This window comes from Hemiscyllium ocellatum, chromosome 19 (genome assembly GCF_020745735.1).
Source record: "Hemiscyllium ocellatum isolate sHemOce1 chromosome 19, sHemOce1.pat.X.cur, whole genome shotgun sequence".
In the NCBI taxonomy this organism is placed as follows: domain Eukaryota; kingdom Metazoa; phylum Chordata; class Chondrichthyes; order Orectolobiformes; family Hemiscylliidae; genus Hemiscyllium; species Hemiscyllium ocellatum.
In genome coordinates, this window is record NC_083419.1 from 4,131,056 (window position 1) to 4,149,254 (window position 18,199).

The 18,199-nt window shown below is 46.3% G+C and overlaps 1 protein-coding gene across 1 annotated transcript in view; it reads right to left on the reverse strand.

Annotated features, from left to right (window-relative positions):
- The window catches only part of dram1 (DNA-damage regulated autophagy modulator 1), a 33,127-nt gene extending 16,727 nt beyond the window's left edge, over positions 1-16,400 (reverse strand). Inside the window, exons 1-4 of the mRNA XM_060839200.1 lie at positions 16,076-16,400; positions 10,966-11,033; positions 5,278-5,420; positions 3,834-4,011 (exon numbers count right to left, since the gene is read on the reverse strand). Of these exons, the coding sequence (XP_060695183.1) occupies positions 3,834-4,011; positions 5,278-5,420; positions 10,966-11,033; positions 16,076-16,206 (520 nt within the window). The 5' untranslated portion in view covers positions 16,207-16,400. The remainder of the gene's footprint in view (positions 1-3,833; positions 4,012-5,277; positions 5,421-10,965; positions 11,034-16,075) is intronic.
- Between the last annotated feature and the right edge of the window lie 1,799 nt (positions 16,401-18,199).

An 18,199-nucleotide genomic window follows, 5' to 3' on the forward strand; every position in this document is an offset into this window, starting at 1 on the left:
GCTAAATCTATCTCCTCGTCCACAGTTCTTAGCTTCTAGAACATTCCCTGATAATATTTTTATTTGGTGATAAGTTAATGAGTTGTCACTTTACTGCTTTAAATGATTAACAGTACAGCAACACACTCTCTTTCAGTTTGAAAACTGAATCGTTTGACAAGCTCTGGACTGTCTCATTTCACCCACAGGAAATGATTGTGAATCATCAGCATTGACTGTGGTATTTCAAAGACATTTTGCTAAATATTATTGGTCACGTACACGGGGTGTTTCCACTTAATGTGAAAGTAAGTCAGAGACAGTTCTCAATACTTATGAGAGCACACAAGGTTCAGAAAACTCTCTAACTCCAGAATGTGTAGTACTCAAGGAGTGGATTTGTAGATTTCCATTAATCAGTTATCTTCCTGAGATTAATCATTGTTTTTCTGCTGTTCTGTACATTCCAAAGTAATCCAGGAATCTGCTGTTGGTTTCTGCAAAAAAAATTATTCGTCTTCACCAATAAGTCTCCTAGGATGCTGCTCCCTGGAGTTCATACCCTCAGAATGTGGCCCCTGGTGTTTGCAATGTTCCCAGCGAATCATAGAATCCCTGCAGTGTGGAGGCAGGCCATTCAGCCCATCAAGTCAGCACCAGCCCTCTGAAGCACATTCTACCCTAATCCAATCCCAATCCTGCATTTTCATGGCCAATCCACCTAACCTGCACATCTTTGGACTGTGGGAGGAAACCGATACAGATTCAGGGATAACATGCAAACTCCACACAGACAGTCACCCAAAGGTGGGATCAAACCTAGGACCCGAAAACTGTGAGGCAGCAGTGCTCGCCACTGAGTAAATTCACAAACCAAAGCTAGAGTCATAAATACATACAGCATGGAAACAGACCCTTCGGTCCAACCCATCCATGCCGACCAGATATCCCAACCCAATCTAGTCCCACCTGCCAGCACCCAGCCCCTATCCCTCCAAACCCTTACTATTCATATACCCATCCAAATGCCTCTTAAATGTTGCAATTGTACCAGCCTCCACCACTTCCTCTGGCAGCTCATTCCATACATGTACCATGCTCTGCATGAAAAAGCTGCCCCTTAGGTCTCTTTTATATCTTTCCCCTCTCACCCTAAACCCACGTCCTCTAGTTCCAGACTCCCCGACCCCAGGGAAGAGACTTTGTCTATTTATCCTATCCATGCCCCTCATAATTTTGTAAACTTCTATAAGATCACCCCTCAGCATCTGATGCTCCAAGGAAAACAGCCCCAGCCTGTTCAGCCTCTCCCTATAGCTCAAATCCTCCCAATCCTGGCAACATCCTTGTAAATCTTTTCTGAACCCTTTCAAGTTTCATAATATCTTTCCGATAGGAAGGAGACAAGAATTGCAAGCAATAGTCCAACAGTGGCCTAACCATTGGCCTGTACAGCCATTCCAGGGTTGAACAATAATATCACTATGCCTGTAATCTAGGTTCTGTGTCCCTGTGTCTTGGGGACATAGATTCAAATCTGACTATGACGGACGGTGAAATTTATATTCAATTAAAAATCTGGAATTAAAGGCCATAAACTAGCCCTAATGATGCCCATGTAAACTCTCTAATGATGACATGTATTTACTTGGACTGGAGCTGTACCATGTGATTCACAAATGTCATTTAGGGCAGGATCACAGCTGCCCTTATCCAGTCTAGTTTAAATGTGACACCAGACCACATGGAAATGTTGTCAAATCTCAGTCACAGAGTCATACAGCAAGGAAACAGATCCTTCAGTCCAACCAGTCCATGCCGAACATAATCCGAAACTAAACCATTCTCACCTCCTGACCCACTTATCTCCAAGTCTTTCCTATTCATGTCCTTATCTCAGTGTCTTTTAAATATTGTAACTGTACCTGTATCCATCACTTCCTCAGGAAGTTCATTCCACACGTGAGCCACGCTCTTTGTTAGAAAAAAACTTGCCTCTTATGTCTTTTTAAAATCTCTCTCTTCTCATCATAAAAATATGCCCCCTAGTCTTTAAATCCCCCATCCTTGGGAAAAGATAACTACCATTCCTTTCTATTCAGTGACTGCAAGAGCCCAGGGGATGGAGTGGAATCTGAGAGTCACGTTGGGTAGCTTGGAAAATGCTACCTGCGATGAGAGCAGGGTGACTCAGTGGTTAGCACTGCTGTCTCACAGCTTCAGGGACCCAATTTCAATTCCACCCTCTGTGTGGAGTTTGCACATTCTCCCTGTATCTGCGTGGATTTCCTCCGGGTGCTCCAGTTTCCTCCCACAGTCCAAAGCTGTGCAGGTTAGGATGAATTGGCTAAATTACCCATGGTGTTCAGGGGTGTGCAAACTAGGTGGATTAGCCTTGGGAAATGTGGGGTTACAGGGATAGAGTGGAGGAGGGGTATGCATCTGGGTGGGATCCTCTAGGGTTGGTGTGGATTTGATGGACTGAATGGCCTGCTTTCACGCTGTTGCGATTCTATGAAAAAAATGCATCTGTGCAACATGATTGGTGGATAACAAAGAGGAAATAATAAGCAAGTTGAAATCTGACAAACACCAAAGAGTAGAAAGACAAAGGAGATGGACAAGATGCAAACAGCCACACCAAACTTAACCGTCAGCAAACTTCAGAATAAATAAACTAATCTTTCTTGTGACTAGCTTCTCATTCTCAGAACAATCTGGGATTCTTGCTGCCTGTGGTGTAACGTCTGTAATGAATATCACAAATCTGCTGGGAGATGACTGTGGACTAATAATGTCACTGAACTAATGATTTGGAGGCCCAGGAGGAACTCTGGGATTTTGGTTCGAATGCCACCATGGAATTTAAATTCAATTAATAAATCAGGAAGATGAATCCAGACTCAGTGATGGTGATCTTGGAGCACTCATTGCATATTACAAAATAAATAGAGTTTACTCATGACCTTTAGGGAAGGAAACTGTCATCCTCACTTGGTCTGACCTATATGTGACTCCAGACCCTCAACAATATGGTCAAAGGTAATTAGGGATGGGCAATAAATGCTAGCCCTATCTGTAACACTCACATGAATAAAGAGGAAAAGTAGAGTTAAACCAGTTAAAAAATCTGCAAGTATTTCCCAGTAAGTATCTGTAAGTTAATGCAGCAAGACTCAACAATATGCACAATCTACAGGTCATTATGACTTTATGTGATAGGCTAGAAGCAATATTAGACATGTTGGCAGAGTTGGCATCTCTCCTGACTGTTAATGACCAGACAGGTCAGATTTAATAGAACCAGTCAGAGCATAGTAAATAATGAGAACCGTTTCATTGGAGGGAGAGTCAGTAACAAAGGTACAGCTTTGGGATAACTGACAAACAATCCAGAGAAGAACTTTTGAAACATAGCCACGGTTTGCAACTCGCTACTGTGGAATCAGACTCGACAGTGACTTGCAAAAGGGAATTGTAATCAATAATTGAACACCAGGTTATAGTGCAACAGATTTGTTTGAAATCACAAGCTTTCGAAGTGTCTATGATTAAAAATAAACCTGTTGGGCTATAACCTGGTGTTGTATGATTTCTGACCTTGTCCACCCCAGTTCAACACCGGCACCTCCACATTATGTTGAGTTACACGAAAAAAACAGTCAGGATTGTTGGAATTCCTTACTTATAACTTTTTCAAAAGCATCATATGTTGCATGCATCCACGTAAATCTGACTCTAAATTCATTTTTACTCTTCTTACACCAACGCACAGAATTGGAATGGCTCCCATTGTATAACAATGCCACTGATAAGACCAGTTCAATATGATGACCCCCCAACAGAAAGGATACTCGGGACGGTGGCTACAGCAGAAACTGTGGACAGCATTATCCTAAAACAACAAACCAATCTGGTGTGATGGCAAGGCATCATTTTGAAGGAAATGTAACTCTGCAGAATAAGGTACACGGTTCCCATGACAAACGCCAGCAGCGCCCCAATGTCATGAACGATTCTCAACGCCGTTTCCTAAACACAAGACAAAAGATTAAAAAGTGAGTTGACGAGAAATTGAAAGTTCTGATATTGATGAAACCAGATTATTTGATCAGAATCAATAAAGTGATGTGGTAACTTGACGGTACAGATCCCAAGGCAATGGACAAAAGAGCCAAAGGTGAGCTGAGGAGGATTGTATTTTTTTTACACAATGAATGGTTGTAATTTGGATGGTGCTGTCTGAAAGGGCAGTGGAAGCAGATTCAACAGGAATGTTCAAAAGGGAATTGGAACAATACTTGATAAAGAAAAACATGCGGGGTTACAGAAAGAGAAGTGATGATTTGGATAATTAGTTAGCTCTGATAAAGAGTTGGCACAGCAACAATGGGTCAAATGGCCTCTATCTGTGCTACAAGATTCTATTAGATCATAGATCATAGAATCCCTACAGTGTGGAAACAGGCCCTTTGGCCCAACAAGTCCACACCAACCCTCCGAAGAGTAACCCACCCAGACCCATTGGTCTATGTTTACCCCTGACTAATGCACCAAACCTACATATCCCTGAACAATGGCCAATTCACCCAATCTGCATATTTTTGGACTGTGGGAGGAAACCAGCATACCCAGAGGAACCCCTCCCTCCCCCAAACGCAATAAAGACAGAGTCCCCCTTGTCCTCACCTACCAGTCTCTGCATCCAACACACTGTCCTTAAACACTTCTGCCAACTCTAACTGAACCCCATCACCAAGAACATCTTCCCCTCTGACCCGGCATTCCCCATGGCCAATCCACCTAACCTGCACATCTTCAGGCTGTGGGAGGAAACCCACACAGACTCAGGGAAAACATGCAAACTTCATACAGATAGTTGCCCAATGGTGGAATCGAACCCAGGTTCCTAGCGCTGTGAGGCAGTAATGCTAACCACTGTGTCACTCTCCTTGCTTTGAGGTGAGATATTAAATCCTACCTGCATTCTCAGGTGGACTTGGACTTTGTAAAACAGCAGGGAAGTTCTCCCAGGATATTCTTTTCAATATTTATCCCTAAACCATTATCTCTGGAACAGATCATCTGGCAACTATCACAGTGAGTTTGATATGCACAAATTGGCTGCAAATTTCTCTCTTTTATTCCTTCCTCCCTTGCTGTTGCTCCTCCTTCCTTTCTTGACGCAAGAAGAGTTGGCACTGGGAATGAGGGCAGAGGTTGACTTTCTACCCAATGTCCTCCCTGCATTAGGCATTGACACAACCGTGGACCCTGAGGTTGCAGACTATAACATACCTGAAAATTTGCAACAATGCACATTCCAAGGCAGCCAAGGGCACCACATATTAGTGCAGCAGCGTTTAGCCTGAGATTGATGATTTGAGTCCTCTCGTTCAAGGTCTTTAACAGCTTGTATCGAATGTACATAACCACCAAACCTGAGGAAATGATGCAAGAAACACTAATCAGCTGATGAGCAGACACTGTGGGCGATAAGTCGGATGATTTCCAGATTTAGAGAGAGAGAGACAGAAACACATATTTCATATCGTGGGGCGCTGGACGGAAATGCTTCAGTTAAGAACTACGACCACAGGGAATTGAGATTTTGGTGCCAAGATATGCACTTGATTTCAAGTACATCAATCTATCCTCCCTTCTCTCCAACCTATCACCTTCACCCCCATCTCCATCCACCTATTGCACTCTTATCTACCTTCTCCCCAGCCCCACCTTCCTCTCATTTATCTCTCCACCCCCGAGGCTCCCTGCCTGTATTCCTGATGAAGGGCTTTTGCCCAAAACGTCAATTCTCCTGCCCCTCAGATGCTGCCTGACCTGCTGTGCTTTTCCAGCACCATTCTAATCTTGAATCTGTGGTCCAGCAACTTGGGACTGAAGGCCACTTTAAGGATCTGAGTTCACACAAATGAGGAGCAGGAGCAGGCCATTCAGCCCATCAAGTCTGCCCTACTGTTCAATGAGGTCATGGCTGATCTGTTTCTGCTCCACATTTCACATTTCCATCTATTGCCAATAATCCTCAATTCCCTGCTGATCAAGAATTTATCTACCTCGATCAGACGTAAAAATATTCAATAGCCTCGCTTCCAGTGCCTTGTGAGCCAGAGAGTTCCCAAGTCGCAAAACCTCCTGAGAAAGCTGCCCCCCTCCTGTGTCTGAAGCAGCGGTACAGGATGGGGAATAATTAGACCTCAGTAAAGGGGTTAGTCGGGGTGGGTCTGAGGCAGATAAAGACGGACAGAGAAAGAGAGGGAAACTGGGGTCATACAGAATGTGGCTATTGCTAACAAAAAGATACGAGATGTTTGTTTCAATTTTAAACTGGACCAGCAGACTCTGAGTGTGAATGGTCTATCATTATCTCACTGTCGCATTCTATTAATCCCAATCTGCCCGAAACGTCGATTCTCCTGCTCCTCAGATGCTGCCTGACCTGCTGAGCTTTTCCAGCACTGCTCTGATCTAAACTATTAATCCCAAGACCCAGGTAATGTTCTGCTGATGGCCAAAAATATGGGCTTCACCTCGGTGCAATGAGAGTCCTTTCGATGGGCAGTTTGCATCAATTAGGCAATTCAGAGGGCAAGCTCAGCACATTGGCAATGCCATCATGTAAAAAGGATGCCATACAATTAGAAGATTAGATTAGATTAGATCACTTACAGTGTGGAAACAGGCCCTTCGGCCCAACAAGTCCACACCGACCCGCCGAAGCGCAACCCACCCATACCCCTACATTTACCCCTTACCTAACTGGTATGCTGGTTCTAAGTGACCTTGTCTATGTTTTTGGACCTTGCAAATTTCAGAATGTCATGGTGGGTGGCAAAGTGGCTGGTTAGCACTGCTGCCTCACAGCGCCAGGGACCCGGGTTTGATTCCAGCCTTGGGTGACTGACCGTGTGGAGTTTACACATTCTCCCCGTGTCTGCGTGGGTTTCCTCCCACAATCCAAAGATGTGTAGGTCAGGTGAATTGGCCACACTAAATTGCTCATAGTCGAGAGTGTGGTGCTGGAAAAGCACAGCAGGTCAGGCAGCACACCACACAGAAAATTCTCCTGCTCCTCGAATGCTGCCTGACCTGCTGCGCTTTTCTAGCACCATACTCTTGACTCTAATCTCCAGCGTCTGCAGTCCTCACTTTTGACTAAATTGCCAAAAGTGTTCAGGGATGTGTAGGGTAGGTACCTCAAGGGTAAACACAGAGGAATGGGTCTGGGTGAGTAACTCTTCAGAGGGTTGGTGTGGACTTGTTGGGCCGAAGGGCCTGTTTCTACACTGTAGGGAATCTAAATATTAAAAAAAGACTCTTGTTGAAGTTATCACAGGCCACCTTCAAAGAGGCACCAGTGGATCATAATACACACAGCTCCTAGCACTCATGGGGAGCTGATCCCCTCTCCACCTGAACTGTGAGTCTAATGCTAGACTCCCTTATATACAATTGTGCCTTTGGTGGGTGAGATAGAGCTGGGAGGAGAAGGGATCAGTGCTCAAGTGGCACTTACATTCCGCTGCCACTTATTTGCCTCATGGCCAGTGATACATTCATCAGAATAATGAGGAGCTTATACATGACCCTTCTTGACAGAATGTCATTACAGGAGAAAGTGAGGACTGCAGATGCTGGAGATCAGAGCTGAAAATGTGTTGCTGGAAAAGCGCAGCAGGTCAGGCAGCATCCAAGGAACAAGAAATTCGACGTTTCGGGCATAAGCCCTTCTTGTTCCTTGGATGCTGCCTGACCTGCTGCGCTTTTCCAGCAACACATTTTCAGCTCTGATCTCCAGCATCTGCAGACCTCACTTTCTCCTCGAAGATTTTAACCTACTGCGAATCCTCTTGCAAGGATGCCTTCCTTGAAGAAGCTCTCTTCCTCCCCCATTCCTGATGAAGGGCGTATGCCCGAAACGTTGAATTTCCTGCTCCTTGGATGCTGCCTGACCTGCTGCGCTTTTCCAGCACCACATTTTCAGAATGTCGTTACAGTCTGGGGAATTACATTGAACTTTCATCTGTGAGGGATGTGAATGCTGACTGCTCTCATTACTCAGGTCCTGTTATGTTTCTTCTGCTCCCTACACAGGGCTGTGACAAATGTGAAGGGCAGAGACAGCCATACCAGGAGGTGTCACTGTGATACTTAGAAGACTGGGACTATCCCGGGACACTGTGACTCAACGATGCCAGCTTCCGGGCTCAGACCCGAGACTGGCCATCAAGGTGACAGCTAGGTTGAACTTTCATGTGACTGATTCATTCCAGGAAGCCATTGGAGAAGCAATGTGGGACATCTCAGGCATCCAACTACAAATGCACCAAGGCTGATACCAAAGTCATCAGTGCCAGACCACATTGTTTCCCCAAGATGCAGTAGGTACTGCAACCTGTGGAATAAATGCAGAAGCATAGTCCTGGGTGCAGGGCACTATAGACTGTACACATAACACACTGAGAGGGCCAGATCACAAGGAAACTATTCTATCAATAGGCAAGTCATCTCTGATCATCAATGCTGCTGCTTAGAAATCTGCACCAGGTACCAGAAGCATCCATGATCCCTACATCCTGGAGAATGCTTTCTGATAACTCTGTTTCTCTCTCCACAGATGCTGCCAGACTGAGTTTCTCCAACAATTTCTGTTTTTGTTTCAAATTTCCAGCATCCACAGTTCATTGTTTTACAAACGCATGTTCCTGCTGCATTTCAGGGACCAGATACCTGACAAGGCTGGTTACAGGGGGACAAGGGCTGTCATTTGTAACCATGGCTGATAGCTCTGTTACACAGATTCCTGACAGAGGCCGATGGTAGATACTCTGCTGCCCATTCCTCCAGCAGGGCCGTGGTGCAGCAGGTAGTAGACAGCCTGAAAGTGAGGTTCCCCTGTTTAGGCCGGTTTGGTTGGGGGGATGCGAGGGGACACACAACACAATCCAGATGGAGTGTGCCACATTCTCCTCCCTTTGCTGTGCCCTACACCAATGCAGCAAGAAAAGAGGGAATGTGATGGATGTTCAGGAACTGGGAGGGTGGCAGCAGTCTTCTGAGAAGGAGGAGGAGAACATTGAGCAGGAGGACATTGAGCGCCCTCTCTATGACCGAGTGCAGCAACGGTGGACACTACAAGCCAGGCCAGACCTGACTAGCACCCAGTTCCAGCAGATGACAGCGGTGTGCAATGACCAATCACTGACTGTAACACTATGAGAAAGTGAGGACTGCAAATGCTGGAGAGTCAGAATCGAGAGTGTGGTGCTGGAAAAGCACAGCAGATCTGGCAGCATCCAAGATGCAGGAGAGTTGACATTTCAGGCATAAGCTCTTCATCAGGAATGTGGCGACTCTCTTGCTCCTCAGATGCTGCCTGACCGGCTGTGCTTTTCCAGCACCACAGTTTCAACTCTGTCACACTGCTGAGGCAAATGGAGCTTCTCATTGATTCCTGTTTCTTTCCATGTTTGTAAGAACAAGTTAATCTTTTGAAAGTTTCCCTGTAAGTGATGACGCTAAACTCAGCTCGGATGAGATGCTGGGCTGCATCCAGGGAAGTGTAGCTCTGACTGAGAGAGAGGTGAGCAAGCTGGGATGTAGCTCAGGCCCACTGATTGGTGCGATCTACTACTTAAACAGCCATTGTTGTGGGAGTGTGCAGCTGTATGTGCAAGGACGTGACAGCATATCGCCTCCGTGCCATGAGGAGCATTGGTTTTCCGTTGCTCCACCACAACATCCAGCCTGTCAATACTGTCAAGACTGGGGATTAAAGTTGGCATTGGCTTCAGGAATGCCAGTGTGCCCTCGCACTGACAAGTACTTGAGGCTACAGAGAGTGGGAGAATCAGAGTATCAGGTGATAGGCACCATGGGGCAGGATACATCAAGTGAGTTTGAGACAGTAGTGTAGGAAAGCTCACAGGGCGCATGGGAGAGAAAGCTCCATCAAACTCAATGAAAACTTTTCCAAAATTTGGTAAGATTCAACTCTGTGTCTTTGCTTCCCAGTAAATAGATTAGATTACTTACAGTGTGGAAACAGGCCCTTCGGCCCAACAAGCCCACACTGACCCGCAATCCACCCATACCCCTACACCTAACACTATGGGCAATTTAGCATGGCCAATTCACCTGACCTGCACATCTTTGGACTGTGGGAGGAAACCGGAGCACCCGGAGGAAACCCACACAGACGCAGGGATAACGTGCAAACTCCACACAGTCAGTTGCCTGAGGCAGGATTTGAACCCAGGTCTCTGGCACTAAGAGGTAGCAGTGCTAACCACTGTGCCACCATGCCACCCACTATTATATTAGATTAGATTACAGTGTGGAAACAGGCCCTTCAGCCCAACGAGTCCACACCGACCCGCCGAAGCGCAACCCACCCAGACCCATTCCTCTATATTTACCCCTTCACCTAACACTATGGGCAACTTAGCATGGCCAATTCACCTAACCTGCACATTTTTGGACTGTGGGAGGAAACCGGAGCACCCGGAAGAAACCCACGCAGACACGGGGAGAATGTGCAAACTCCATACAGAGAGTCACCTGAGATGGGAATTGAACCCGGAACATGGATATATTTAACAGATAGTTACAGAAACACACAAGGGATAAAAGAAAGTAGAGGGAGGGAGATGACAAAGGAGGAAGATTGTGTGTACGAAGGCAGCTGTTTTTTTCTGCTCGAGACTCTGTTTACTGTGGGTTACAGAAGCTGTGGTTACAGTCCCCCATTTCTCTCTGTTGTGTTTGCAGACTGGGTGGTTGTCTTATCTTTATCGCAAACCCTGTTATAGACGTGCAGTTTAATTGTAAACATCTTTCCCACATTGCAAACTCTATACATTCACAGAAAACGGAGGGAATCCAATACAAGACTGACAGTTAGCTGGACAGTACGATCCAAAATCAGATCATGCTGGAAAAACAAAGTGACAATCTTGTACTTACCCAAAAAAGCAGAGAAATTGATCATTAACCCAAAGATGCATCTTTCTGGAGGTTGGGTCCCTGTATCACTGCAAGAAAATATTTAAAAACGATTATGAAGCAACTGTATAGAGTCACAGAAACAAGCCCTTCAGCCCACCACAAATACGATAACCAACAAACATCAAATTATTCTAATCCCATTTACATCTTAAACCGAAACAGGTGACTGAGTTGGATGATCAGCCATAAGGATATAATTGTATTGGCAGCACTCAGAGAAGGTTCACTAACTCACAATGTACAATGTGGGATGACTTAATCAGCTATCTGTCATCAGGCAGGATTGCTTTGACGAGCTATACCTCAGTGAGCTCAGGGCTAGGGCCCTATTCACATGGTGGCCAATATGATTTGTAGTGTGTGGGAACGTAGTAATTCCAATGTGTACATTATGCATGAGTGAGGACTGCAGATGCTGGAGATCAAGGTCAAGACTGAGGTGCTGGAAAAGCACAGCAGGTCAGGCAGCATCCGAGAAGCAGGAAAATCAATGTTTCGGCAAAAGCCCTTCATCAGGAAGGTGGGGTGAGGGGAAATGAGGAAATTGGTGAAGTCCATATTGATGCCATGGGGTTGGAGGATTCCGAGGTGGAAGATGAGGCTTTCTTCCTCCAGGCATCGGGTGGTGAGGGACTGGCGATGGAGGAGGCCCAGGACCTGCATGTCCTTGGCAGAATGGGAGGGGGAGTTGAAATGTTCAGCCATGGGGCGGTGGGGTTAATTGGTCTGGGTGTCCCAATGATGGTGTCATCGAAACTGCAGGAGTTGGTAAGTTCACAAGTTTGATGAACATAATTTCAGAGACCAGTTGTGCAGATAGCCATGAGATGATGACAGAATACTGATGTCAATGGTTTTTTTGAGTGGAATGTTGATAAATAAGTTGTAGGATCCAAACTGCACACAGACACGCCATTGCTCTCAATATGCAGTTGTTTTATGGTCTTACTGAGTGTATGTGGAACACTCATTTAGGACTGTTAGCTGTAGAACACACAGTCATTTGACAAATCCATGCAGGGCAGAGCCTGTCATAGAACTGGACACAAATGGAGATCACTTCTGTGTGTCTTGGGGAACCCACATATGGATCAGCACAGTGAACCATGAGGATCAACCCATCAGGCAGATTACCAGATCCCTCTGTACATCACAGTGCTACAGTATCTCCCCATTTCAATAATATGCTGCTTTTCTATTCTTCCTGTTAAACTGCACAAGTTTATTAACATTCTCACACAATGTTGTGTATCTGTCAAATTCATAGATTCCAAATAATTGGGAAAATGGGAAGAATGAGGAGGCATTCCTTCAAATGGATTATTGTTAAGATCTGGAACACAATGTCTAAGAGGTCGGTGGAATCAACTAGAATAGGAACTTACTGAAGGCAACTGGAGAGGACAAATGTGGAGGATTATGAGCCACAGCTGGGCTGTACCGTGGGATTGCATTGATTAAAGAACTGTCATCACTTTTTCAATGACAATGTCTGCCTTGACTCCCAACACCTTTTCATTTATAACCTTTATGTATTTCCACACCATCCACTGTCTCAACATCCCATTGATTTCTTACTTTGCACTAGTTAGCACGAACTAGCACCTATGATGTGCGACCCATTCTGTGGAGTCCTACCTCCAAACAAACTACAGCCTTTCCTCTCCTGCTCCCTTCATGGGTCTAGTGTCACCTGAACCAGGTCACTGTTGCATTGGGGTTTCTGATAATGGGTTGAGAACAAACCGCAGCCTCCAACACATGGTCTCAGAAATTCCACTCAATGACAGATTTGGGTCAGTCTGACCCCACTTCAGTAAAAAACAAGTCGAACTTTGAAAGTCCATCAGTTTTGGTTTTAATCACAGTATCTCATGTGAAAATGTGACACAGATTTTCTGGAAATTCACTGCAATGTGATGTCTATATTTCAACATTTGAAGTGTCACTTCCTCAAAATAAAAAGCTTTAATCAGATTAAATTCTGTCCTAATACCCTCTGCCTGAGTCAATGTTTTGTCTGATTATGTTCCTTGAGTCACTCGTTATACCAGTAAAGGTGTTAATGTTCCTAATGTATCTACCCAAGAGGCAGATATAGACCAGACCAAGTGAGAATATGAAAGGTCAATTGGGGAACCGTACTCATTTTTATACTAATCTATGATCACCACTGCTGACTAATTTTTAACTTCCGATTTGTTTTTAATTGAATTTAAACTCCAGTGGCTACTGTGGGGGGATTCGAACCCATGTCACCAGAGGATTAATGTGGCTTCTGGATTCCTCAGCCACTGATATTAGCATTAAGCCAATGTTTCCCCAACTGTCTCCCATTGTGACCCTTGCTGGGAGATCTGTGAACAGTCATGAACCCCCCTCCCCTTGGTGGTGGTAGGAGAAGAGTAATCCTATTGGAGCTGGGAGAAAGGAGGTTGTTAAAGAGCCATTGTTGACTCAGAACACAATACCCCCAAAACGTCAACTCCTGACCCCACTTTGAGTCTGACCCCCACTTTGTGAAGCCCTGACTGAAGGGCTTTAGTCTCCCTTTACATCAATTGCTGCTGTGGTATAGAGATACAGCCATGTCAACTGACCAGATAACCCTCATCTCCAAACACTGTTGATGCAAGGAAAGGAGAAATGTGAAACTATTGTGCCCTTGTTGGAACCGTGACAGTGGGATGGTTTAGGTGGGAGTTTTGTGGCCCAGTGGGTGGGGCTGCTACCTGAGAGCCAGGATCTCTGGGCTTGAGTCCCATTCCAGGAAGGAGAGTGTGTTCACAGAAAACAGGAACTGGAGTAGGCCATTCGGCCTTTCGAATCTGCCTCACCATTCAATATCATCCAACTCAGTGCCCCTGTTCCCGCTTTCTCACCAAACTCTTTGATCCCTTTAACCCTGGCCAGCAGGTGGGATTAGATTGGGTTGGGATGTCTAGTCGGCATGGACAAATTGGACCGAAGGGTCTGTTTCCATGCTGTACATCTCTATGATTCTATGATTCTAACAGCTTCTTGGAAACATTCAGTGTATTTGATCTCATCTGCTTTTTGTGGCAAAGGTTCCCCACTCTCTGGGTGAAGACATTATCCTCATCTCTGTCCTAAATGGCCAACCCTATATCCTTCGACAGCAACTCCCAGTTCTGGACTCTCCAGTCATCAGGAATATCCTTCCTGGGTTTACTTGATGTGAGGAGGAGAAACAGGTTGAAAATCAACTTACAAACATTTCCAGCAAATGCAGCAAGCAGTAACCGCAGGAGAGAGACCTGGTCATCCAACGTGTACATGAAGCTACATATTGTCAAAGCACATTGCATTCCTGGGGAGGGGGGACAGTGGGCCAGTGTGAATCAAATTGGAATCAATATGGGATTCAATCCTCATTCCTTCTAGGGGCAGATTCAGGACCTGTCCCTGGTCAAGGTCAGGGTCAGTGCTGGGTCAGACCTGACCTCTGTCCATCTTCCTTCCCACCTCTCCACTCCACCCTCCGGTCTGACCTATCACCATCACCCCCCACCTGCATTCACCTATCGTCTTCCCAGCTACCTTCCCCCCAGCCTTACCCTCTTATTTATCTCTCAGACACCCGCGCCTCCCTCCCCAACCACATTCCTCCTGATGAAGGGCATATCCCCGAAACATTGACTCTCCTACCCCTCGGATGCTGCCTGACCTGCTGTGCGTTTCTAGCACCACATTAATCTGCAGTCCTCACTTCCTCCCAGACCCGTCCCTGCTAGAGATCACTGAGTGCTGGGTCAGATCTGCCTTTGGGTAAAGGATTGAGGGAGGGGAGATTCACCTGAGGGGGAGAGGCTTGATTCTTTAATTGAATGAGAGAAGTTGCTGCACAATAAGTCCTTAGACCTCAGGCCATTCAGCCCATCGAGTGCTCCGCCTTTCCATTATGGCTGATATGTTTCTCAACCCCATTCTCCTGCCTTCTCCCCTTGACCCTTACTAATCATGAGCTGAAAATGTGTTGCTGGAAAAGCGCAGCAGGTCAGGCAGCATCCAAGGAGCAGGAAATTCGATGTTTCGGGCATACGCACTTCTTCAGGAATTCCTGAAGAAGGGCTTATGCCCAAAATGTCGAATTTCCTGTTCCTTGGATGCTGCCTGACCTGCTGCGCTTTTCCAGCAACACATTTTCAGCTCTGATCTCCAGCATCTGCAGACCTCACTTTCTCCTTACTAATCATGAACCTATCTATCTCTGTCTCACTGACACTCACTGACCTGGCCTCCATAGCCCTCTGCAATGGGGACCACAGAGCCCCACCTCTTCATGTCAGCTCTGAAGGGTCTGTGGCTCACTCCACGTCCTGTCAGTCAGCATGACCCAGGTTACACCTTGGTCTAAAACCCCCGTATAAATTTCCACTCGGAAAGGAAACCTCAGGTTAGAGGATTATTTGTGATCAGGGAAAGGGGAAAATCTGTGAGCAGGAAATCCGCTCCACATAGCGGCTGGTCAGGTGGAGTTTATTTTAATTGAAGTTTAAAAAGTGGAAACTTTTCCAGTTGATTTCTCTGGAGAATATTTTCAAAGAAGGCGTTAGTCGGCAGGAGGAAGGGAAGACGAGGGGCTGGGTCGTTTGGGAAAGTGAAACTTTGACAATCGGCTACTGGCCAGGGCTGTGAGGTGGAGTCAGTGCACACACAGAGAGAGGGAGAGAGAGACAGAGAGAGAGAGAACATAACTGGACTCCGGGAAACTGGGAGTTGAAGCAAGTTGACTCAGGCATGTAGTCAGATCGACTTGAACAATGAACAGAAGTTGCTGGAGAAACTCCGCAGGTGTGGAGAGAGAAAGCAGAGTTCCAAAGAAGGATTATTGAACTGGAAACGTTGACTCTGCTTCTCTCTCTCTCCCTCTGGAAAGATGCTTGCATGGCTGCTGAGTCTCTGCAACACTTTCTCTTTCCAGATGAGATCCTTTCCACCTCCCCGCCACCACCCACTTGTGTCCCTCCTTTCAGGGAGCTGGAGGGGGTAAGTTAGTTGCCCCCCTCCCCAGGGTGTTCCCTGTGAGAGGCAGCTGCTGACTGACCTGATGAAGGGCACCAGGGCAGGTACATGCCGGCTCAGGACCGCGATCAGGAACGAGATGACAAAGGCAGCACAGGACCAGATGACCAGGGCGACGGGCAGGCAGCAAGTCCCGATCTGAAACCACCACATCTGCGCTGATCCTCACACTGGCAGCTCCACACTGTTCAGTGTCAGCACCAGCTTAGAGACTGCTCCTTCCGGATCTCATAGTGCTCACTGTGCAGGGAACTAAAACAAAAAAAAATGCCCGGCCTGAAATGACCACAAACTCAATGGAGTCACCCTGAAATGTCTGGGAAAAACAAAATGAGATTTAGCAACTTCCCTTTTCGCTTATCACGTGATGAACGATTTCAATCCTTTGCTGAACTTCTGGTAAAAGCGTGGGATCTGTGCCCGAGGGGGTGGGGAGTAAGATGCAGCATCCCTCTCCAACCTCCGTCCCACAAAAACACCATAAAATTACCCCTTTCCCTATCCCAGCCTGCCCCCCTGACAGCACAGCCCCCTCCAAACAGGTCCCGAGGTGTTTCTCTGGAAAGGGGAGCAGGAAGCACTTTATTGTTTTTCCTTTTTTGTTATGGGTTGCTTTCAGATTGAACATGAATAGGGAAAACACTAACAGGCAAAAAATCAAAAGGACTAGGATGTAATTTCAAAAATCAGAGAACTAAGTGATGAAGGTGAGAGATGCCAGACCAGGTGAATGTGAGCTGGTGGACCCTGAAATAACTCCCCAGAGGCTGGTATCCTGTAACCCAGTCCCCCCTTTATTGACACATGGAGAGTCCCTGACACTGATCCAGCTCCCTCAGAGCCGGCTCTCAGAGTGGACAGAACCCGTGAGGAGGCACTTTGTAACGTGGGGAGGGAGGAAGTCACATATCAAGGGGCAGAGGTTGAAAGGGATGCTCAAATGAAGCAAGGGTGAGGGGGGTGGGGATGGCTCCTGTATCCTGTTAGTCTGCCTGGAAGTGTGGTGGGGACAGGTTCAACTGGGGCGGTCAAGGTGGGGTGGGGAGAGGGGGTAGGCATTAGGTGGTTTTTGGATAGAAATTATGTTCAGGAACATGGGGAAGGACCAAAAGATATAGGAGCAGGATTGGACCATTCGGCCCATCGAGACTGCTCCACTATTCAATCATAGCTGCTAAGTTTCTCAACTCAATTCTCCTACCTTCTCCCTGTAATCCTTGACCCCCTTACTAATCAAGAAGCCCCTATCTATCTCTGCAGATTCACCACCCCCTGGCTGAAGAAATCCCTCCTCATCTCAGTTCTAAAGGGTGGTCCCTTCACTCTGAGGCTGTGCCCTCAGGTCCTAGTCTCTGCTAGTACAATGGGGGATTGTGTTGGAGAGTAGGAAAGGCAGGAGATTAGTGCCAGTGCAGACATAAAGGGCCGAATGGCCTCCTGCTGCACCGTAATTCTGTGAATAAAAAGCAGCTGAACTGATTATGATGTTGCAGTTTGTGGGAGCTTGCTGTGCCTGGGTTCCTACATTGCAACAGTGATAACTTTCCAAACGTACCTCATTGGCTGTAAAAGGCCTTTGTAAAGTTCTTGGGTCAGGAAAGGCGCTATAAGAATGTAAAACTTTCCAACTTATTGCCAGGTAGTAGGATAAGAATATATTTTTTTTCATTCAATAAATGAAGCTAAATAGACATTTAGGTTGTTTTAATATTCATTCATGGGACATGGGAGTTTCTGACCAGTGTTTATTGCCCATCCCTAGTTGCCCTTGAGAAGGTGATGGTGAGCTGCCTCCTTGAACCGCTGCAGTCCGAGTGCTGTAAGTAGACCCACAATGCCCTTAGGGACAGAATTCCAGGATTGGCAATATGTTTCCAAGTCAGGACGGTGAATGGCTTGGAATGGAACTTGCAGGGGGTGGTGTTCCATGTATTTGCTGCCCTTATCCTGCTAAATGAAAGTGGTTTCAGGTTTGGAAGGTTCTGTCTGAGGATCGTTGGTGAATTTCTGCAGTGCATCTTGTAGATGGTACACACTGCTGCTACTGAGTGTTGGTGCTGGAGGGAGTGGGTGGTTGTGGGTGTGGTGCCAGTCAAGCGGCTGCTTTGTCCTGGATAGTGTTGTTGGAGCTGCATCCATCCAGGCA